Consider the following 23,674-nt stretch of genomic DNA (forward strand, 5'->3'; position numbering starts at 1 on the left):
CTTTTCATTCCCTTAACAGCAGCTTTCAAAGAACTGTGGTTCTTAAATGTTGACGAAGTCGTTACACCTAAGAAATACCTGCCTAACCCAACAAAGGTTACAAATATTCTGTTTTCTTCTGTTTTAGGATTTCATGTTTTACATTTAGGTCCAAGATTCACTGAGTCAATGTCTATGAAGCGTGAGGTAGGAGTCTAATATTTTTGCACACACTCAATTATTCTAGCGCTGTTTGCTAAAAGAGACTCTTCTTCCTCCGCTCAATAGCCTTTGCTACTTTGTTGAAAATCAACTATTTATTAGCAAGTTAATTTCTGGACTTGATTGTGCTCCACTGATGCCCATCTATCTTCATGTCCAAAGCACATCATCTTGATGACTACAGCTTTACAGTAATTCTTGAAGTCGGATAGTGTACTTCTTGCATCTTTTTGCCTTTTTTTTTTTTTTTTTTAGTTTGGATTGGTTCTTTGAATGTTTACATGAGTATTAGGCTAAACTTATCAATTACTATTAAATAGCCTGCCGAGGGGCGCCTGGGTGGCTCAGTCGAGCATCCGACTTAGGCTCAGGTCACGGTCTCACAGTTGGTGAGTCTGAGCCCCGCATCGGGCTCTGTGCTACCAGCTTGAAACCTGGATCTTGCTTGGGATTCTGTGTCTCCCTCTCTCTCTGCCCCTCCCCCACTCAGGCTCTGTCTCTGTCTCTCAAAAAATGAATAAACGTTAAAAAAAAATTAAATACCCTGCTGAATTCTAATTGACAGTATACTGAATCTATAGATCAATTTGGTAAGAATCAACATCTTGCATCTTAACAATAATGAGTCTTCAGATGCATGAACATGTTATACGTCTCCATTTATTTAGGTCTTCTTTAATTCCTCTCAGGAAAGTTTCAAAGTTTTTAACGTACAGTTCCTCAGACTTTCTGTCAGATCAAACCACATTTTGTATTTCTGACACTATCATAAATTACATAATTTTGAAACTTTCACTTTATATTATTTGTTGCTAGTGCGTATGCACCAGTTTCCTGTGGCTACCGTAACAAATTACCACAAACTTGATGGCTTAAAACCCCAGAAATGCATTTTCTTCCACTTCTTGGAAGCCAGAAGTTTAAAAGCAAGCTGCTGGTGCTCCCCTCCAGATGCACGGGAGCAGAATCCATTCCATGCTTCTCTCCTAGCTTCTGGCAACTGCCGGCACTCTTTGGCATTCCTTGGCTTGTACCACGTCCCCTGTTTCTGCCCCGGTCCTCACATCCCCTTCTCCCGTGTGCAATCTCCCTCTGCCTCGTCTTAACCAGGACGGACCTGCCACTGTTCAGGGCCCACTTAAATAATTCAAGACGGTATCGCCAAATCCTTAACTTAATTATACCTGCAAAAGACTCTTCTTCTAAATCAAGTAGAATTCACAAGTTCCAGGCAGGGATTAGGACATGAACTTACCTTTGAGGGAGACCAATTTGGGCTGAATTTGTTCTTCTTTCTCTAGTTTCTTAGAGTAGAAGCTGAAGTCATTGACCTAGGAACTTTTCTTGTCTACTCTAGGCATTTAATGCTAAAAATCTACCTCATTAGTGTGTTAGCAGCATCCCACAACTTTTAACATGGCTTCATTGTCATTCACTTCAAAATGAAAATTACAAAGTAGCTGTGCTATTACAAAGTTGTACTGAACTTTCTACTTCCCCTATTTCTTCTTTGCTCCATGAATAATTTAGAAGTGTGCTGTTCAGTTTCCAAATACTTAGAGATTCTCCAAAAATCTTTGTTACTGATTTCTCTTTTAATGCCATTGTGGTCAGAGAACACATTTGTACGACCTGAATCCTTTTAAACTTATGGAGACTCGTTCCATGACCCAGAATTGGTCTTAGTCAATGTTCTATGTGCACTTAAGAAGAATATGTATTTGGCTGTGTGTGGGCAGAGTGTTCCATGAACGTCAAACTGACAGAGCTATTCAAATCTCCCATATCCTTACTGATTTTGTCTTTCTTCTAATACTCAGAGTACTGAAATCGCTATCACTGTTTGTCTACTTCTCCTTTCAACTCTATTAGTCTTGGTCTCATATTTTAACCCTCTTTTTATCAGGTACATAAACATTTAAGAGTGGTACATCCATGCTCTTAATGAACTGTCCCTTTATCTAACAACTCTCTTTGCTCCTGATAATATTCTCGGCTCTGAAATCTACTTTGTCTGATAGGAGTATAGCTATCCCAGCTATATTGTATGTACCCCATACATCACTATACTATATATACAGCTGACTCTTGAACAACATAGGTTTGAACTGTGCAGGTCCACTTACACATAGATTTTTTCAATACGGGACCTGTAAAATGTGTTTTCTCTTATGATTTTATTATTTTCTTTCCTCAAGCTTACTTTACTGTAAGAATACAGTATATCATACATATACCATGCAAATGTTTATGTTATCGGTATGGCTTCCAGTCAACACTAAGCTACTAGTCATTACACTTTGGGGGAGTCAAAAGCTACACATGCATTTTCAAATGCATGGAGGGTTACTACCCCAACCCCCATGTAGTTCAAGGGCCAACTGTATTACTATACTCTATATAGTATACACTAATGTATACTATAGTATACTATACTATAGAGTTACTATACTCTATATAGTATACACTAATGTATACTATAGTATACTATACATTACTAATCTATACACTAATATGTAGTCGTACATTACTATTACTATAATTACTGTTGTAATTGTAATTGTACTACCTGTTGTAGTGTCCAATAATGTACATGGTATAGAATACTAGTAATAAACATGCACATTAGTCTTTTCTGACTAGTGCCTGGTATAATTTTAAACATATGTTTGTCTTTATGTCTAACGTAGGTTTTTTGTCAGCTTCAAATAGTCGGATCTTGTTTTTTTAAATTCAACCCGGAAATCTCTGCCTTCTTCTTGGGACATTTAGGCTATTTACGTTTAATGTGATTATTAAACCTAGCTACCATCTTGCTACCCTTTTTTTAATTTGTTCTATTTGTTCTTTGTTCCCCTTTTCTTTTTTCTGCCTTCTTTTGGGATTAACCGACTTTTGAGTTTTCATTTTATTGCTTCTCTCCACTTATTAGCTGTAACTCTCTGTTCTTATAGTGGTTGCCTTAGGTTTTATAATACATGTGTTTAACTTACCACCAACTATCTTGGTCTGCTAGAGTCATAACAAAATACCATACATGAGTGGCTTAAACAACAGAAATTTAAGTTCTCACAGCTCTAGATGGTGACAGCCTAGGACCAAGATGCCCTATTAACTTGGTTTTCAAGTTTTGTTGCGCTGTCTGTATCGTTTCTTTCCCAAACAGATCAATTATGCCACACCTATCCTTTTGATACTGCAGATACTTCTGAAGCATCAAAATCATGACATCTATTCTACATTCTAAATATTTCTCAAATTCAACTATTTCTACCCGTGTCACCATCAGTGCCCTCCTCTACACCACTGTCATCTCTTCTCAGGTTTACTGCAACATCATCCTTATTGACCAACTAAACTCCAGTCTTGCTCACCTCTAATCCATCTTTTACTTTTCAGCCAGGATAAAAGAGAATAAAAGAGAAAAGCAGAGAAAAAGAAAAGGAAGAGGAGGAAAAAGAGGAAGGGAAAGCAGGAAGAAAGGAAGAGAATGGAAGTTTTGCTTAATGTGTTTACTGATGAAATCCATTTAGAGTGAACAGGTCAAGTCTCCACTGTTCTTGACAGAATTAATTAAAAAAAAACAAACAGGAGATAAAAAGTTGATGTTAATCTTAGCCTTATCTACTTTTTCTAAAACCTACTCCAATCTCCCATCTTCACTATTATTGTTCCCTATTTGGACTTAACAAAAGAGCCTAGTTGGGACTAATTCCAAAGATTTATGCCCAAGGGGTGTGGTTTTCCTGGCAGAGGTGAATTACTTGGAAAGGTAAAAGAAGGGATGCTGATAATGAGGAAGAAAGGCAGGAATTAGCAAGTATTTTGCCTTGATAAATTGTGTGTAAAAAGGCATAAAAAGATGAGACCCACAGGCACAAAGAAAAGCCCTATTCAGAGCTATTTTTACCAGTCTTCAGTGTTCATAAGTCATACAGGATAAAGAGGAAGGGGGGGAGGGGGGAGGTGGAAAGGAGAAGTCAAATAGCTAACTAGAGCCTCCAAGTTCACATTTCTGTAAGACTTTTTTAATTTAATGGGTTGTTATTTCCCCTTATTTCAAGCACATCCAAATATGGTCAATTTATATTTACATTTATATTTGTTATCAAAATATACTTAATTTCAGCTGACCTGCTCAAGACCAGCAAGGTTTCATCCTATAAGTTAACAATTAACATCTAAAATATTACTACTATTGTGAAATTAGTCTAGTATCTCAATTTCAAACTTTTCTGAAGCAAACTGGTAAACATCCCAATAGAGGAAATATGATTTTCTAAATAAACCAGAATCAAATTGGTGAAAACTGTGGAAGAAAGTTGATTACTAATGCTTCCAAGAGATGTACTCCAGTGTTGTTTTAAACAGAAGTTCTCAAAAAAAATTTTTTTAATAGATAAATAAACAGAAGTTCTCCTATTTATAATTTGACTATCTTTAGAGTGAAGTAACATCAATACGTCAGAACCTACGAAATGAAAATCAATTGGTAATAAGGTTTGTACTAAGATAGAGTTTAATAAAACGTTTCAGAAGCTCAGCAAAAGTAATTCTATACATCTTGAAACAATGGGAATGTAAATTTTCAAAGATACTCATTAGTTTATCCTTTACAAAGTACATCATAAATAGGTAATACCCTAAACACCATTCTTTTTTTTTTATTTAAAAAAAAATTGTTTTTAACGTTTATTTATTTTTGAGAGAGAGACAGAGAGACAGAGAGAGAACGAGCAAGCCAGTGGGGAAGGGGCAGAGAAATAGAGGGAGACAAAGAATCTGAAGCAGGCTTCAGGCTCCGAGCTGTCAGCACAGAGCCCGACGCAGGCTCAAACTCACGAGCCATAAAATCATGACCAGAGCCGAAGTGGGACGCTCCACCGACTGAGCCACCCAGGCGCCCCAACCTAAACACTATCCTTGAGAACAGTCTGACGATATGTATCAAAATGAAAAATAAGCATGCCTTAGTACTCTGAAACCTAGGAACTAAAGCTAAGGAGAAAATCAAGTATGGGCACATAATTTTTGTACACATAAGTTTTGCATGTAATGTTTCAATTTATGATTGTTTTTAAAAAGGAAGTAACTAAAATATCTATCAGTGGGCATTCAGTTATGTGGAATTTGGTACCTACAATAGCATGTCGCCATAAAAATCATGTGAATTGATTTATTTTTATTTGCCATGGAAACAGGCCCCCAGAGTAAAAATAAAATACAAATCAGGCTACAAATCAGCAATTATACTAAGTAACTATTTCTGCAAAATGGTGTGCTTCTGTCTCAGAGGAAGGGGAACGAAGGAAGACGTGTACGTGTGCGTGGGCACAGGCATACAAAGGATGGTAAACGTGTTCACTAAAACGTTAAGGGAGCTCTTACCTCCGGATGGTGAGGAAAGCGGAGACATTTTGGCTTCCTTCTTTGTACTTCTCTATGGTATCTGATTTTTTTTCCCATAAGTATATATGTTTTACAAAAAAGTTACAGAAAAGTTTAAGATTTATTCATCATAAAGCCACTTACACAGTTCCCTTCGCTTAGAGTTATCATCGCCACCGAACGGCACGACGATACACAAGCATTCACACGGTATGCGATATTTCAATTGATACCAACAGAATCAATGTGCACAAAAAAGCAAAATCGGTGTACGGTGGATGGAAGACATTTTCAAACAAAAACAGATGAACCGCTCCTCTTCCACTTGAAACCTGTTTGTTGTATGTCAAAGTCCCCCAGGAGTGGTAATCATTAATGGTCACAGAGGCGTTATTACCTAGCTCATTCTCAGCACTACTCTCATTTATGTGTCAATCATCTCAAGAAAGCTTAAAAACAAAAAAATCACCCTCCCTAAAAAGAGAAGACGACCTAGTCAGGTCAGTTAATGAGTAGTCCAGGAAAACAAGACCATCACAGCATTCCATAGAGTCAAGAATTACTATATAGCTATAACTGTTTTCTATATCTATGTACAGCTTCTATCCATACATATATAATACTAAAACTTATTTGCCACATTATATAGTAAGAGAAATTTACTTAGAGGCATTTTCTCTAACCAAGAACTCTGTCATACTCGATCACCAGATTCAACATATGTTAAGATTTTTCAAACATTTTTCTATAATGATATTTTTTGTCGTGAAACCCTACCAAAAAAACTTAAGACAATGCACAAAGCATTAAATTTCAGGACTAACATCAGGCCAAATACTATGAATCACCAATCACTAATCCGGGTTCATCCATTCAATTATTTCAACAGCTAATACATAGAAGATACCGTATTAGGCAATGTGCTAGGCACTGTGGAGAAGAAAAACATAGAAAACACAGGCACTATGGTCTAGAGGCTCACAGAATGGCATTTCACAGGTACAGAATGTACACTGAACCCAACTCCACAATCCCAGACGTTCAGAACATCCACATATCAATATTAAGTAGAAGCATCTACAGTGTGCCTTTAGGACAGGTTATACATGCCTTAATTAGAACGATGTAAGTGCTAGGGAAAAGTGAACAAATGCTTCATGCTGACCAATTAGGTCAAAAGATGATATGCTTGAAATGAATCCTAAAAGACAAGTTTGCAGAGTCAAGACAGAGACAAAGACACAGCAATCAAAGCAATGTTCAAAGACAATGTTCTAAGGCAGAGGCAGAAAGAGCATGGTATTCAATAGTTGAGTAGGTCTACAGCAGTAATCAGGAGAGAAATCAATAGGTACAGCTTGGATACATTCCCGAAAGATCTGGATTTTATTCTACTGACAAAAAACAGATGACAAAGATAAGAAACAAGATCAAATAATCAGTTAGGCAGTGGTTTGAAAGTTAAGACCAGAAGCAGGAAAGCAGATAATGTTAATCTATAATAGTAAGTGTCCAGGTAAGAAATGAAGGACCTAAATTATAACTCAGTGATGTTAACAGTGAAGACTATTTCAGGCAATTTCCTGAATTAGTGGCAAGTCAGTTGGGCATCTGACTCCTGATTTTGGCTCAGGTCATGATCTCACGGTTCATGGGATTGAGCCCCACGTTGAGCTCCATACCAACAGCACCTGCTTGGGATTCATATTCATTCATTCATTCATTCATTCTCTCTCTCTCTCTCTCTCTCTCTCTCAAAACAAATAAACTTAAAAAAAAAAAAGTGTCTAGAAAATTTCAAAGTAGCCCAATCAATGAACCCTCGTTGGCCAAATGATATGACAGATAAGGAAGACGGAAGAGGCAAGAAAACTCGTAAGTTAGACAACTGGGTGACATCAATAACCAAGACGGCACAGAGTTGTGAATGAGTGTGTCCAGATGTGTGTGAACAGGTTTAAAGGAAAAGATGTGATACTCATTTTAGACATAACGAATTTCCATAGTCCTATGCCGTATAGATGAAGATGTTCTGAAGAAGCTAGTACTTACAGTGAGTGTAGAGGACAGAGAGGATAAAAAAATATATACCTGGAAGTCAACTATGAGTAGGGAGTAGCTGAAGTCATGAAGATGTGCTGAGATCCCCAAGGGGCGCTGTGCGAGGTAAATGAGAAGAGAGTCAAGGACAAGAGCTTAGGAGAGTTCCTGAGGCCAGGACCACAGACAAGAGGTCCCCAAGAGAGACTACGAAAGAACAGTCAAAGAGCTAAGAGAACACAAGTTTCAAAGAAAGAGGAATGGTCAACAATGTCAAATGGAGCAGAGAGAGATCAAGCAAAAACTGATACTTCTGGTAACCTTATCAAAAAGAGTTTCAACAGAGTCATGAAAGTGAACAGCAAAACACTGGGGATTGAGGGATGAATTAACAGTTAAAAAAAAAAAAAAAGTAGCAACAATAAGCAGGAAGCACTTCTCAAATTGTTTTGCAGTTTCTCAAACATGTTGACCCCAGAACATTTCCTCACGTAGCATTCCTTACCCTTGGGGTCCCAGAGCAAAAGAAACTTAAACATGGCATGTTCACAAACTATCAGGAAGAAATCACTGTCTACAGGGAGGGACTGTCTACAACTGAAAAGGGATAAATAATAGAAGACATTGTTAGAGGGAATAAAGATAGGCTCTGAAGCATATAATAGAAGAACACCTGTTTGTCTGACACAGGAAGAAAAACAGGAAGGGCATGAATGAAAATGCCGTATACAGGTCAAAAGCTGCCACATGAGACAATTCATTCTCTCTTTTTCCCTCCTCTGAACAACACAAGTCACTTACTCAAAAGTAACAGAGAAGGGGTGAGTAGGTGTGAGCAGAGTGTTAACGGTTTGGAACAGCAGCTATAAGAGAAAAGAAGTAGATCTGAGGTCAGAAAGCAGTATGTACATGCTAATGCCGTTTGAGCTGCACCACAGTTCTAGAACTCTTCCAAGTACTGAGGAGCCCTGAGTAGAGACAGGTTTAAGCCTCAACCTCATAAAATTCCCACCCATTCCATCTAAAGCCCAAACGATTCCATCTCCTAGGGCCTAAAGTCTGGAAATCACCTGAAATAACGCTAAAACTCAGCAAGAAGCTAAAGCCTGAAGTATATCCAGTGAGTTTCCAAAACCTCGCTGGGATCTTAAAAGCACCAGTAACAAGCAACTAGAATTCACAGGAGGATTTGTGGGCCAAAAGATTTTAATGTGAGCATTCTTCTACTTAAATACTTCTTACAAGAAATGCCATTTAATCAGACCACAAGGGGGGCAAATGCCATCAAAAGTGGTGTTGACAAGTATGAATCTCCCTAATACACCCAACAGTCCAACCGTTCTCAACCATTTATATCACTTCGGGGGTAAGCTAAAACAACAGTAACACTAATAATTTATGATCCATATTGAGACAAAATGAATATGATTTTATTTAACATGTCATTACTTTTAAGTAAATCTTAACCAGTGACACCTTGAGAAGTTTACAAAATCATGCACTTCCCCTTCTTTTATTCAAGTTGACCCCTAATTCTTTTGTTTTTAATGTTTGTTTATTTTTGAATGAGAGCCAGCACAAGCAGGGGAGGGGCAAAGAGAAAGGGGGACAGAGGATCAGAAGTGAGCTCCACGCTGACAGCAGCGAACCCGATGTGGGGTTCAAACTCACGAACCACGAGATCATGACCCAAGGAGAAGGCAGACGCTCAATGGACTGAGCCACCCAGGAGCCCCGACAGCTCATTCTTATGGGAAAGATGGGAGCACACTGTTATCCCTTCCAAAAAAAAAGCATTTTTAAACTAATTTTTAAAAATATTCAAGAGTAGTGGTTAAAATGTGAGCCTCTAAAAGACAATTAATGTCACTGCCTCATTACACACACACACACACACACGCACAGAGCCACACACATCTGAATGTAACTGACAGCACCCTAAATAAATATAAACAAAGACAAAGTTTAGAAGTGATAAGGTGCAACTGTAGAAATGGAAATTTATTTAATATCCACTATGGGCTTGGAAATTTGAATCCTCGTAATTCTGTAAGGTAGGTGACAGAATATTTCAATCCTAAACAACAGTATCTGAACTAGAGAATCACTGTTCTAAGAAAAAAATGTGAAATTCACATACAGCTTTTGTCAGACAGAGAAATGGGTAATCATCGCAGGCAAAGGCTAAGAAAAGATAAAAGAGAATTCACACTCAGGTAAAATAAAGTACTCCTGGTGTGGAGTCTCCAGTAACCTTCCATCCGCCATCTGCTTGGGTGTCCGGGCGAAGATGGTGAGAAAAGTACAACATGGAGAAGCCCTGTAACTTCACAACAGTGTCAAGAAGTAATTAAGACTACTGCCAGGCTCAGGAGATTGAAAAGTATCAAGAATACTTGGACAATGTTAAACTTTTGCGTTTTAAAAAAAATAGAAGATCCTCAGGGCGCCCAGGTGGCTCTGTCGGTTGAGCGTCAGACTTTGGCTCAGGTCATGATCTCACGGTCCGTGAGTCCGAGCCCCGCGTCGGGCTCTGTGCGGACAGCTCAGAGCCTGGAGCCTGCTTCAGATTCTGTGCCTCCCTCTCTCTCTGCCCCAACCCACTCGTATTCTGTCTCTGTCTCTCTCAAAACTAAATAAACATTAAAAAAAAAAAAAATTACAAAAATAAAATAAAATAAAAAAAATAGAAGATCCTCTAACATTTCAAAAGAAATCACCATCCTCTGTTCTAAATCAGTTGTGATCATTAAAGTAAAACATGGTGGCCATATAGCCCAGAAAACCCATGATCAAATTTTTTAAAGATATAAAAGTATTAGAATACCACAAAACTGCATACATTACCTAATAAAAGGAAATTAAACAGTAACATTTTGAGACAAAATACATTAATGGTACAAAAATAGTAGCAAATACATGCTCAGACTCAAAATATTTACAGTCCAGTGAGAAAAGGCAAACAGATAGAGAAACTTAATATAAAACAGAATGAGGTAAGTCTTAACACCAAGTATTATAGAAACAGTAAAAAAAAAAAAAAAAAAAAAAAAATTTCTTTGAGGTGTTTAAGCAAGCATTCACAGAGAAGGTAGTATTTGAGTTAACTCTCGAAGGGAAAAGGAGGAAAGATTTTTTGTTTGTTTTTCAGATTCGGTTAATAATAGCACAAAATACAAAGATACAGAGAAGTGACAACATATTTCATGTTATATGAGGTATGAAAGATTCAAAATGGTTAGAATTTAGGAAGTGTGGATGGTTAAAGAGAGATAGCCCTAGATAAGTAGAACAGATCCTGAAGGGATTTGAGAAAAATTATTCAGAAGATACACTTAGGGTTTATATAAACTATGTCAGTAGTGTTAAAAAAGGAAAGAAGAAGATACTGTAGAATTTTAAAGAATACAGACTACAGGCAGACAACATCGTAGAAAAATCTCAGATTTACAATTAAATAGACTTGAGCTAGGAATCCTAGCTCTATCACTTATTAACAACAAAATTTTGGGGGGTGCCTGGCTGGCTCAGTTGGTAGAGTGTGTGACTCTTGGTCTCTGGGTTGTGAGTTCGAGCCTCATGCTGGGTGTAGAGACTACTTAAAAAAAAAAATAATAAAACCTTTAAAAAAAAAAAAAGTAAGGTTTTTCTAAATTGCAACTTCCATTATTTGTCAATTGGGGATGATATGTCATTACTGTAGAACAGCCTTAATAGGATGGCAAATACATTGTCCAATGTATTATCTGCCAGTTAATGGATAGCCAAACTTCAGTAGTTCCCTTCTTATATCAAATGGCAGAATGTGAGATGACCGGGAAGAAGTCAACACATGTTGCCTCAGTGACTGGGAAGATGAGGAAGTCATTTACTAAAGAAAAACCACATACTGAGGAGGGCATCTTTTGGGATGAACACTGGGTGTTGTATGGAAACCAATTTGACAATAAATTTCATATGCTGAAGCAAAATAAAAATAAAAAATAAAAAAAAGAAGAACCACAAAAGGATCCACAGATTTGGAGAAGAGAAAAATGCACCGAGTTTTAGACATGCCAAATTTGCAGTGATAATGGGATACGTATCTACATGCAAAGATAGAAAGCACAAAAAATCTGGATCTTGAACTCAGTAGATGGTTCTAATAGAAATAAAATTTTAAGAATTTTAAGCGTACAAGGGAAAGCAAAAAACAAGCGAGCCAAGAAAAGGAGCTCACAAGGAGCCACAGGTGAAACGAGTCAAGACTGCAAAGAGGAAAGAGTTTCAAAAACAGAGAGGTGGCCAGCGGTTCTAAGTGCTGGATCAAATGCTGTATTTGGTAATTAAGAAGATCTCTGACATTGTACGAGAGCAATTTCAGTGAAACTTGGAAAATGCCAAGTTGCAGATACTGAAGGAATAAATGGGTGGTAAAGACATCAGAGAAAAGAACAGAAGCTATTCTAAAGGTCCTCAAGTGGAAACTCCACAAACATAGTACAGAGACCTGATGTACGTCAAAAGAGCCACATGTAAAATAAATTTAGCCTCCACCAAGCTACAAAAAAACCTAAGGAAAACAGTATCGTTGATTCTCTGACGAGCATGTTTTGTATTTATACATCTTTTTTTTTTTGTATGAATGTATTAGAATGAAAGCATGAATCACTGTTTTACAAAAGTCGTGGGTTTGGTAAACAGGCTCTCTCATATCATGAGACTCTTGGTGAAAAAGAAATAAAAAGATTGCTAAGTGCTAAAAGATGGGGGATCATAGAGCTCTTGAAAGAAATGCAACACTGAAGAGAATAAATGCATTAGGAATGATTCAGGTGGAAACCTTCAGACTTCAGAGAAAGTTTCTGTTGCTGTTTTGACTCAAGGTTTTTGTTGTTACCTTTTGTTTTCAGAAATTGAAAAACTTCTAGAGGTGTTAGGTTAAGACCAAGAAATCAACGTAAAGGTGTTTCCAGATCCAGAAAGAAAAGTAACTGTCACTAAGAATCGGATGGAAAGGTGAGGAAAAAGGACTAACTTTACAAATACTGCAGTTACGCAGAGGCCACAGTCCACGTCCAGTATGCACAGTCTGTGGATGCACTCTCACCTAAAACAAAGTTCCTCCCCAGAAGTTCAGTTAACTAGCTAGATCATTAAATCAATCACAGCTCTAATACATTAGAGGGTATATCAGAGAGAGGGAAAGAGATTTTTAAAGTCGGACAAACATGGGTGAAAACGCCCGCTTCTCTACTGGCTACTATTTAACCTTAATGTTACTTAGCTTCTCTGAAGATGTTTCTTCATTTAACAATAACATTTGCGTCCTAAACTGTGAGGAACACCAAAAGGGATGATTTATGTAAAGAGCTCACCACAGTGTCTGGCACAAGGTAAGCATTTAAGAAACAACAGCTATAACTACTAAAATGAAATATAAATTAGTATTTCTCTGACCGTAGGATTGAGAAGACCTAAGATTTAAAGGAAAGGAAACAGGAAAGATTAACGTATCTGGCTACGCATTTTTTGAGTAAAATTTTTTATGTGAACAAATAGAAAATGTTAAAAAGCATCATATAAAACTAAAACAAAAATGGTAAAAGAATGGATTTACATGAATTAGTTTTCTTCACACAACAAAAAGATAACCACCACCACCACCCCAAAAAAAAAGAAAGGAAAAGAAAAGAAAAGAGGCTGACATGCTCCTTGCCCTGCATAAACACCACCAGGTGCCCAAATGTAGGAATCCACAGATACAGTAATGGACACTAAGTGGGTATTTTTTTTTTTTTTAACGTTTATTTATTTTTGAGACAGAGAGAGACAGAGCATGAACGAGGGAGGGGCAGAGAGAGAGGGAGACACAGAATCGGAAGCAGGCTCCAGGCTCCGAGCCATCAGCCCAGAGCCCGACGCGGGGCTTGAACTCACGGACCGTGAGATCGTGACCTGAGCTGAAGTCAGACGCTTAACCAACTGAGCCACCCAGGCGCCCCTAAGTGGGTATTTTTTTAGTACTTCAACGTGTCACTGATACGGGGAGGAGGTACCGTCCTTCCGATGTTAGACCAAGCTAATAAGGCATTCCTCATGTCCTTAAAGGAAAAGAACTATCTGCAGCATAAAACAACAGTAGTATTTGAAATGTGAGATTCAGAGAACACCAATCTTTTGCACATTGAAAGGTTTGTCTATTATAACCCGTTTTAACCAAACAGAAAGCATAATTCTAGCATACGCTCTTACAGCAACCTAACGGTGTTTCGAGCTGTGCTCGAAAGAGGTACCTCGAGACAGTCACTGGGATAAGACGGGCATATTGTGAAGAGGCCGAGTGGCTCTGCCCGTGCACGACCAGTGTCACGCCCCACAGCCCGCACGCCAACTGCACCTCCACTCGTCTCTCTTCTTGTCTAGTTAGGGTGCAATTTATTTTCAGACTTTCTTTTTAAAACTGAAAAATAATTCTAACCGTCAACATCAAATCTCTCTCCTACCAATCTCAAAGATAAAAATTCAACGAACTGTACTGCTATTCATTATTGCCATATTCAAAACTCTCCAAGGAAATTTTGAGGATATTATCCTGGGGACCCTCCCCAACCCCCAAAACTTTTCCTTACCTTTAGGAAATACTATGAAAACTTCACTTGGGGCAAATGCTATGTTTCGCAATATTTTTGTAGTAACTTGTTTATTTCTATGCCCAAGGGAGTATAGATATCGCTGTGGTATTAATACCGAACAGACCAAAGTATCGTGGAACCCCTTCATAACACAAAGTGGTGACAGAAATAAAACCAAGTTGTTAACTTTGTTGTATGTTTTGTGCATGCGGTGTATGTATGTGGGTTTACCGCCTCTGGGCTAGCAATGCATTAAAAATACCCAAGTATTCTGAAAGTTTGGGGAGAAGGATATTCGACTTCCACCTAGACTGCAGTTCTGATTAACAGGTCTCTATTATACCATTACCGGTGTCATTAAAGGAGAATATAATCATTATTATCCAAATTACAATTGAATATAATTCAAACCTTTCCCCTGGTACTTCAGAATCTTACTGAAAAGCTAACCTTTGTGATAAAATCCATTTTCATTATTCAGCAATGATAAGACTGAAATGTGCCTGCCACAACTCTTATGACAACATACTGTCGAAGCTGGTTTTAAAACCAACACGTAACAAGTCTATTTACACACAAGTTTTATTTAGTAGTAAAAAATGTACAGAAAGACAACATATGAAGCTTCCTGTTATTGAGATTGCAAATAAATGAGACTTCTATGATAAATTTTATAACGACTTTTGAATATAGTACCCTGAATAACTGTGTATGAAATATAATTTGAACTCGTAACTTAACAAAATCCAAAAGGGAAAAACTAAATTTAATAAAAGAATAGGAAAATACACTGCAAGCAGAGAAAGCTCAAAAGCCACCACAGAAAATCATTGAATTGGTTAACGGGCCACTAAACTTACTTCGATTTAAAAAAAAAAAAAAAAAAAAAAAAAAAAATCACCTAAGGATATCAACTAAGCCATCCGACCTTCACACCCACCACCCACACAGACACAGAAAGCAGCCAAGATATTCACTTTCAAAAAATGTCTAATAAAATTATTTTTACCTGTAAATTGTTTTCTGTGACTCTGTTCCACCAAACCATATTGATGGGTACTCCTGATTTACACCTGTCAGCAAGGCAGCCAATAGGGTTCTTTGCTTTTCGTGCCTTTGATCCCATCGGAACTAGCCTCTCCTCCAGCATCCCCAGGCGATACTTCCTTGGCTAGGAAAAAGAAGGAAAGAAACCAGGCCACTCCTAACATCCCCCACACTAATCTAAACTAACATAACTAACATATAGAGGACAGCAGGAATGGTGGAATAGGAAACAAGCAAAATTTCTAAGATACTCCCTCTAACGTCCCTATCACCACCCACCAATTCCCACCCCCACCCCCAATACACACCTCCAAAATAACCCACAGTCCTAACAGGCTGAACAACAATATGATATAAAGCAACAACTGTTGTAGAGATATACATTATAATCCCATTTTACCCAATTTTAATGAATAGAAATTACCAGCAAAGTTAAATGTTCTACACAATATTTTCCACTGGCACTTACCTATTCTCACTGCAATATGAAGAAATGCTTCAAGGGCACAAAATATAGGTAAAAATATTCTCCAAACTCTTATCTTTTTCTGCTCCCCAATTTTGCTACCTTATTTCCTACTGAGGAATTGCCCCCACTTCAAAGCAGCAGCTAATTCCTAAGAAATAGATTTGTTTTGAATTGATTTTTTTAATTTTTAAAATTCTATGCAGGTTAAAGTACAAGTCATTATGTCTGAAGTGGGCATTCAACTTAAGGTACTCAATGAAATCATCTCAAAAATTTTTTAAAAAATATACACATTTCATGGGACTTATAAATACCAGTAATGTGAACAGACTGATAACTGAATAGCTTGTCCAATAAAAGCATAAATTCATTGGCAGACATTGTCATAAAGTTAGCAAACAATCTTAATAGTAGTTGGCGGGGCTTTTTTATACATGAAAGTTAATGGTAGTTGTCACCATCTTACCTCTAAATTTGCACTAAATTACATCTCAAGGGAATTTGTGTGTGTGTGTGTGTGTGTGTGTGTGTGTGTGTGTGTGTGTGTATAATTTTTTTTGTATATATATTTTTCCCTTTAAGGAATGCTGGTATATTCTTAGGGAAGGTGACTAATTTAAGCCTGAAAGAAGAAAATCTATGTTTACTCACTGTTCTGTCGTAAGTCTGCTGAAGCAAATAGTTACAATTAACTTTCTTCAGAAAAAGTGTCATGGCCAGACAAATACATAACATATAATTTTGGCTAGTAGAGACAACCAATTTGAAGAAAACACTTGATTTCTAAATTTCAAAGTAACCTTGCAAATAACGCCTATGGGAATTATTCTATGCAAATTAGATTCTAACTACAGAGATGGGCCTTTGCCAGTGGTCTTTGATTTAAGGGGAAAAAAGTAAACTTGCATAAGAAAGACAACTAAACTACCTACCAACCCAATAACTATAGCAGTGGTAAGTGTTTCATGAGGCTGACACATTTCCACCTCTATGCAATCTCACACCAATTCAATTACCCTTTGTGTCTACATCACAAGCAACTTCTGTGGATGAAAATAAAAATGTACTCATCAGAACAATATTATAAACGAAAGAATTTTAAAGGAACTTATTTCTAGTAACACAGCTCACAACTGTAAGGCTTTGATATGCAGCAAAAATACTATCACCTTAATTAAGCTTTCACTAACTTAAAACTTCTATTTTAGAAAATGTCTGGCCTAAAGATAATCCTAATTACCAGAAAAGTTCAACACATCAAAAAATATTTATTTAAACAAAATCACAACCTATCAGATAGGATTTACACAAGGCACCTAAATTCCGGGCACGTATTTCAAATTCAGACTTGCTTTTGAGCTGGTTATTACAATTGGTGCAATTTATTTCCTTATACCGGTGCACTAAGCAACATAGAAAAAAAGTATTTAAATAAATCCAACGTAGCATTCTCCCTTCCCAACAGGTCTCCTTCTGTTTCTTATTTTTCCGAAGAGGAATCCATCACCTCTCTCCCCACCCCAACCCTCAAAGACCTGTAATTACCCTAACACCCTTCCCTCTTGAATAGAAGCGATCCCCAAAAATGTGCCATTACAGATTTAAGTTTCTCCAATAAGTAGCAAGAGATTAAAACTTAACCTGAAAGTAAAACCTTCTATGTGACACTGAATGAAAAGACTTACGGTATCAGTACCATTTAAATTATCATGAGAAGCAAAAGATGACAAAATGACATCTGAAAAGGGATGGCAGCCATAGAAAGCACGAGGGGGAGGCGAAAAGACCACACGTAGAAGTCTCACTGCACAGGACATAAATTAGAGTAAAATCTCATCTGTAAACTAATTCCCAAATTATCTTGACTATCATATATCCCTTGAAGAACACGCATTTCCAACTAAACATCTAAGAGATCTTTTTGTATCAGGACCTGTTCTAAATACTTGGAATACAATGATGAATAAAACACAAACCTTTCCCTCAAAGAGGATATAATGTGGTAGGTAAAAAGTCATGCAAACGGAACACACTGACTGTGATATAATAAATGCATATATAATAAATAAGGTACCAACAGGGCAGAGACAACGGGTTCACAGAGAAGGCAAAAGCCTGAGCAGTTCTGAAGAAGAAGTTAAGTGGACCCAGACGGGGAGGGGGATGGGGAGAGGGAGAGGGAGGGCGCGCCACTGTAGGCCAGAAGAAAGGTGTGCTAGACGCGTAGACGCATAGACGCATACAGGCACTGTGGTGTCAAGGGCAAACCGCAAGTATTAAGTCTACCAGGAGAGCAGTGGGCCAACCAACCTCCAAGAGCAAAAGGTGAGGCTTCAAAGCAATAAGAAAAAACCCGTTCCTATCGCGTCCGAAGGACTTCAGACTTCATTCCATGGGCAACGGGAACTCGTGAAAGCTTCCGATGGAACATTACACCGGCAACGGGCAGACCCACACCCACGGGGGACTGTGGCGGCAATCCGGGCGAGGGTTGCTCAGCCCCCCGCTCACCGACGGGGCTGGCGGCCGTGGAGGCCGCCCTGGGCACCGCAGCACGTTTCGGCAGCGTCCCCGGCCTCTCGCCTCTGGAAGCCAGTGGCCCCACAGGCCCAACTGTGACAACCCAGAAAGATCTCCAGTGTTCCCTGGGAGCAGGGGCACAAAACTGCCCCCGTTTGAGAATGGCTGGTGATTCTCCAGGATGTGAACTCAAGGGAACTGAAGTGGGAACGAAGCTAATTACGGCCTGGGTGGGAAGAGACATGCTGGGCTAAGAACCGCTATCGGTGACTCACTGAAAGTGGGGGCTAAGGACACCGGAGAAGTCAGATCGAAGATAAGGAAATAAAAGGGGGCGAAGAAACTTTTACAGGAAATGCTTATTAATCCCTAAAGTTATTCCCCTGACATTCTGAGTTCTGTAAGATCCAAACCGTCCCCTCCAGAGCAAACAAAAGCCCTCTTCCCTCTCCTAGGCCGATCTTGAGAACGTCGATAGTCAACAAAAGCAGTAAAGGGCGCTGCTGACCCTCTGTGCTTGATAGCCTCGCCCTCCGTGGACTTCTACTTACAGAATGGAAGTATTTTTAAGTGTCCTGTCCTATCAGTAAATCACCAGCTTTTCTGCCCCACCTCCTACCAAGTCCACACCGTACATCAAAATTCCCCATCTCTTTCTGTTCCTGTGGTAAAATATCCTGAAAGTGTTCCTCCCCCTCTCCCTCTCTCTAGAGTTACACAACCCCTGCTTTAAAATCTCAAGATTCACTACAACAGTGAACGATTATCATTCTTCACAAAATCCAAATTAACAGTACAGTAAGAGTAGATGAAAATTGTTTTACTCATTTGATGAGGCATTTTAAAAAAACACACTGGCTTCAACAAAAGTATTCAAGGATCCTTTTGTGTTCAAACTGTAAGGAACCTATGGATTTTCTGGAAATGTCATTAAAATAAACATTCTGCTTCAGTGGACCTCGAGCGAAGCCTGAGACTGCATTTCTAAAAGGCTCCCACAACTACTAGTACTCTCCTGCTCTGGTGACCACACTTTGGGAGGAGTAAAGTTCTAGAGAATGTTACAGAAAAGACCTAGAGAAAAAACAACGAACGGTCCAGACAGAAACTGAGGCCACTCCCGGAAATAACAAGAGTTCAATAGAGTTTGACCTACATACTTAGAGCCTTCGAGACCATTACTCATATACCCTGCAGAAGTTTTTCAATGCTGGCTCTTCGAAATTTCATGACCTAGTCCATAAAAGCCCTTTCCGATGGTTTAAGACTAAAGGAAATCCTCCTTTGCTCCTCACAAATGAGGGACGTCTCCGTATCAAAAGAAAGAATAGTAAAAGCTAATTTTTACGACTCTTTGAGTTCAAAAGCCTAACTGCACACACTTTTTTTAGTCATTCATTCACTCAACATTTCAGCATAACACTCTTTGCTCTTCTTCCTAGAAATAAAAAGCTGAGATCTATTCTCTTCCCCTAAAAAACTTCACAGTCTAGCCAAAGAAAAATCTATAAATACCACTGCATGTATAGAAAATGTAGTTAAAGCCACTAAGTAACAGACCGATTTTTCAGTGCACAATTCTTCTGGTACAACTGCAAAACAGCAATGCTTTAACAATGCTTCCTATTACTAGCCATATGTTGTTATATATCATTAACTAATTAGTGATAAACTACAGAAATCAAGTTGTTACCACAGTACAAAAAGTTTCCAATACCCTGAATTTTAAGAAACCCTTTCGAACATCAAAAACATTCACTATTTGTACTTCTAAAACAACGAGTGATGATTTAAAGTATTATGAATGACACTTTTAAATGGTTTGCATTTTATTAGTCACAACTTCTTCAGGTAACTTAGAAAATAGTAGTGTGTGTGTGTGTGTGTGTGTGTGTGTGTGTGTGTATATATAAACTATCTCCATTCAGATAATACTTAGTAACTATATTAATTCCCATTACCTTTTACTATAATAACTCAGCAACCTACCTCCTGCCACTCCTGAGGGTCTCAGGCCCACTAATAGAAACCTCTGCTCTAGAACTGACTACATATTTATTTGAAAATAAACCTGCATTTTTATTTATTTATTTATTTTTTTAATATAACCTCTTCTAAAGGCACCTGGCTGTCTCAGTCAGAAGAACATGTGCCTCTTGATCTCAGGGCCGGGAGTTTGACCCCCACATTAGGTGCAGAGATTATTTAAATAAATAAAAATAAAACTTGAAAAACAAAACCTCTTCAGGAGTGCCCGGGTGGCTTAGCTGGCTAAGAGTCCAACTTTGGCTCAGGTCATGATCTCATGGTTCGTGAGTTCGAGCCCCAAGTCAGGGTCTGTGCTGACAGCTCAGAGCCTGGAGCCTGCTTCGGATTCTGTCTCTCTGTCTCTGTCTCTGTCTCTGTCTCTCTCTCTCTCTCTCTCCCCCTCCCCTGCTCACTTCTCTCTCTCTCTCTCAAAAATAAATAAACATTAAAAACATTTTTTTAATAAAATAAAAACAAAACCTCTTCCAGCTCACAGCGGTCGTCCCTAAATTAATGAAATGTCCTAATATTTTAGCATATTTGTAATTATGAGAAGTAAATTGGAAATTATAATTTCATTAACGATTGGTGGGTAATCTAAACTCACTGGGAAAAAACAGACGCCCAAATTGACTAAAATCATTTGAATTTTTTAAATCAAATACATTAACTAATTTCCATACAATCATCAAGACAGGGAACTACCTCTACCTAATTTACTATGTGGATTTTAAAGGCTCCTACACCTAATTAATTTAGAATAGTAAATCCAGACCTACAAACCACTGCAGCATGGGCTCCAATCATCTTCCCCGTGAGTAAACACTTACAAAATCAAAAACAGAGTAAGCCAGCTTCAAAGATCATGTTGTATTTTGTCCCACCATTCGTTATAATTGTGGGCTATTTGTGAAAACATACTAGGTTCCTTAAGTTTTCATTGTTCAAATAAAAACAAGAGTAGGACGCGATGGGCAAGCGAGTCCACTAAAAAACAGACCCACTGTTAGAGACTCGGGGCAGGAAAACATCTATAAATGAAAAAGCCCTTTTAATTTGCAAAGTCAATGTACAGGATAACAGGATGATAACAGAGGATGCTCTAAGTTATATCAAATAAAGCAAAACAGGATTTACATACACACACAAACATATTTTTAGGCTCTACCATGAGTCAGTCCCCCAATATCATATGCATATGTTTAAGGAAGCTTACAAAGCGGTTATTCCTTCTGTTCTTAAAACCTCCAGATTATAACGGAGTTCTACGCCAACAAAAGCAAGACCAGTGGAATACTTCTGCTAAGCAAGGCTACATTTAATTTCTAAAGAACTGGAACACCAAACTGCAACTTCTTTTATTCTTCTGGTTTAGAATGAAACTGAATATAAAACGTAGAGAAAGAAAATACCGTGCCTAAGTTATTTTAAGTGAATCTGAGGAAAGGTGTTTTTCTCTAAGTCACGAAAGTTATTTCCACAAGAAACTATCAACTGTAATCATTTTATAACTGTAATCAAGTTTTACAATGTATTCCAGTACTTTATCAAAAGTACCCATGATGCTAAACGCCTGATCACTCATTAGCAGAAGGTTCCCTTTTTATTTATTTACATTTGTCCCCTGGCTTCAATCTTGAAATGAAGCAGAATATCCTCAGAAATGCTCTTTACTAGATAGAACTGAACCTAAGCTAAAGCAGTGGTTACTCAAAAGTAATCTCACACACATTCAGAAAACAGATACACACGTTTTAGAACTACAGAATCATAAGCAACAGAAGACTGGAACAACTACCACGTGGCAAGCACAAGGCACTACACCAAGCACTTTATACCCATTAACGTATTTCACGCTCACAACTCTGTGAGACCGGCACAACCGTAAAGCCCGCTCCACCGATGAGAAAAGTGAGGCTATACGAGGTTAAAATAACTCACCTAGAATCCCACAACTAACGTAAGGTCGGGCTCCAGAGTTTGCACTCCTAACTGTGATATTCTGCCTCCAATTTGAAGAAACCTGTTCCATATTCCCTAACATATTTCAATCTTAACCTTATTCTAGCTAATCCTAAAATAGCCAAATACAAACTCCTGAACGAATCAATCTCTGAATCTACCTGGCATGGACGGGATCGATGAGAAACAAGAGCTACAGAGGCTCCATTCAAAGAAATAAAATTAAGCAGCTCCCTCTCCCCATTTTCAAAATGCAGGGGAAAACATCTTGGGAATTAAACACAGTTGGGGAGGGGTGCCCGGATGGCTCAGTTTCTGACTTCGGCTCAGGTCACGATCTCGCGGTTCGTGAGTTTGAGCCCCACGTCAGGCTCTGTGCTGACAGCTCGGAGCCTGGAGCCTGCTTCGGATTCTGTGTCTCCCTCTCTCTCTCAAAAATAAACAAACATTTAAGAAAAAAAGAGTTGGGGAAATTATGCACTTTGGGTTCAATTTAGCTAAAACTTAGGCTAGCATGTTTGTGGATGGGAATTCTAAACTCACCTTTACTAATTCATTACTGACCCCGACTTTGTAGAAAATAGAGATGAACCACCAGCAATGCCAAGCGGCTGAAATCAGCTACTTCACTTTGTAAACACAATGAGCAGAGCAGAGTAAAACGAAGCCAACTACATAATCTCAGAATGAGCTACTAGTTCCCAAGTCCAGATAGACAATGCACCATGGTTTTACCAAACTATCATTACTGGGTTAAGAACTAACTCAAAACGCCCAAAGCTAAACCAAGAGAATGACTACAGCCCAAGAGTATTACACACTGTATATAAAAGGCATGTTGCCTCAGTTCACATGTTTAAATACGGTATAAAGTGTCAAACATCAAACCACCACTCACCTCTTAAAAAAACAAAAAGAAACCAAACCAAACAAAAACAACCTCCAAAACGCAAATCTGCCACAAGATCTTTTATAATCCATTGATAGAATAAAATTTCCTTGCAGTCATAAATTTGGAAGATTCTTTCTTGACTCAACAACAAAAGCCAAGTGGTCACTGCCCACAACATACCAATTAAACCTAAGTACAGAAAGTAGTACATGGTTGAACTCCTAATTTGTCACAACAAAATTTAATCTGTTCTTTCCAAAGCATATCTTTATCTCAACACAATCCTGGAAGTCAACCTGGAGTACTCTTTATTTTGCAGGAACACAAAATTAACTCTTTCAAAACTGAGTCCTTTCCTGTAAGAACTATCATATTTCTAAACAAGTTTGAATCTAATCTTATTTACACAGCATTTTAAAGAAAAGAATAAATTAAGACTGGAGGTAAAAACAATAGGAAAAATGTCACATTTAAATCTGACAATTAAAATGCAGAGAAGACGAAGAACATATC

General features: G+C 38.2%; 1 protein-coding gene across 6 annotated transcripts in view; it reads right to left on the reverse strand.

Moving 5' to 3' along the window:
• PAN3 (poly(A) specific ribonuclease subunit PAN3) overlaps positions 1-23,674 on the reverse strand; it is a 131,147-nt gene that overhangs the window by 79,686 nt on the left and 27,787 nt on the right. For 4 of the 6 annotated variants that reach the window (XM_053900671.1, XM_053900670.1, XM_053900669.1 and 1 more), the window contains exon 5: positions 15,253-15,414. The exons of the other annotated variants lie outside the window; for them this stretch is intronic. In XM_053900671.1, the coding sequence (XP_053756646.1) occupies positions 15,253-15,414 (162 nt within the window). The remainder of the gene's footprint in view (positions 1-15,252; positions 15,415-23,674) is intronic. 6 annotated transcript variants of the gene reach the window in all.

The sequence above is a fragment of the Panthera pardus genome, unplaced genomic scaffold (assembly GCF_024362965.1).
Source record: "Panthera pardus isolate Hobbes unplaced genomic scaffold, ASM2436296v1 HiC_scaffold_1, whole genome shotgun sequence".
Classification (NCBI taxonomy): Eukaryota; Metazoa; Chordata; class Mammalia; order Carnivora; family Felidae; genus Panthera; species Panthera pardus.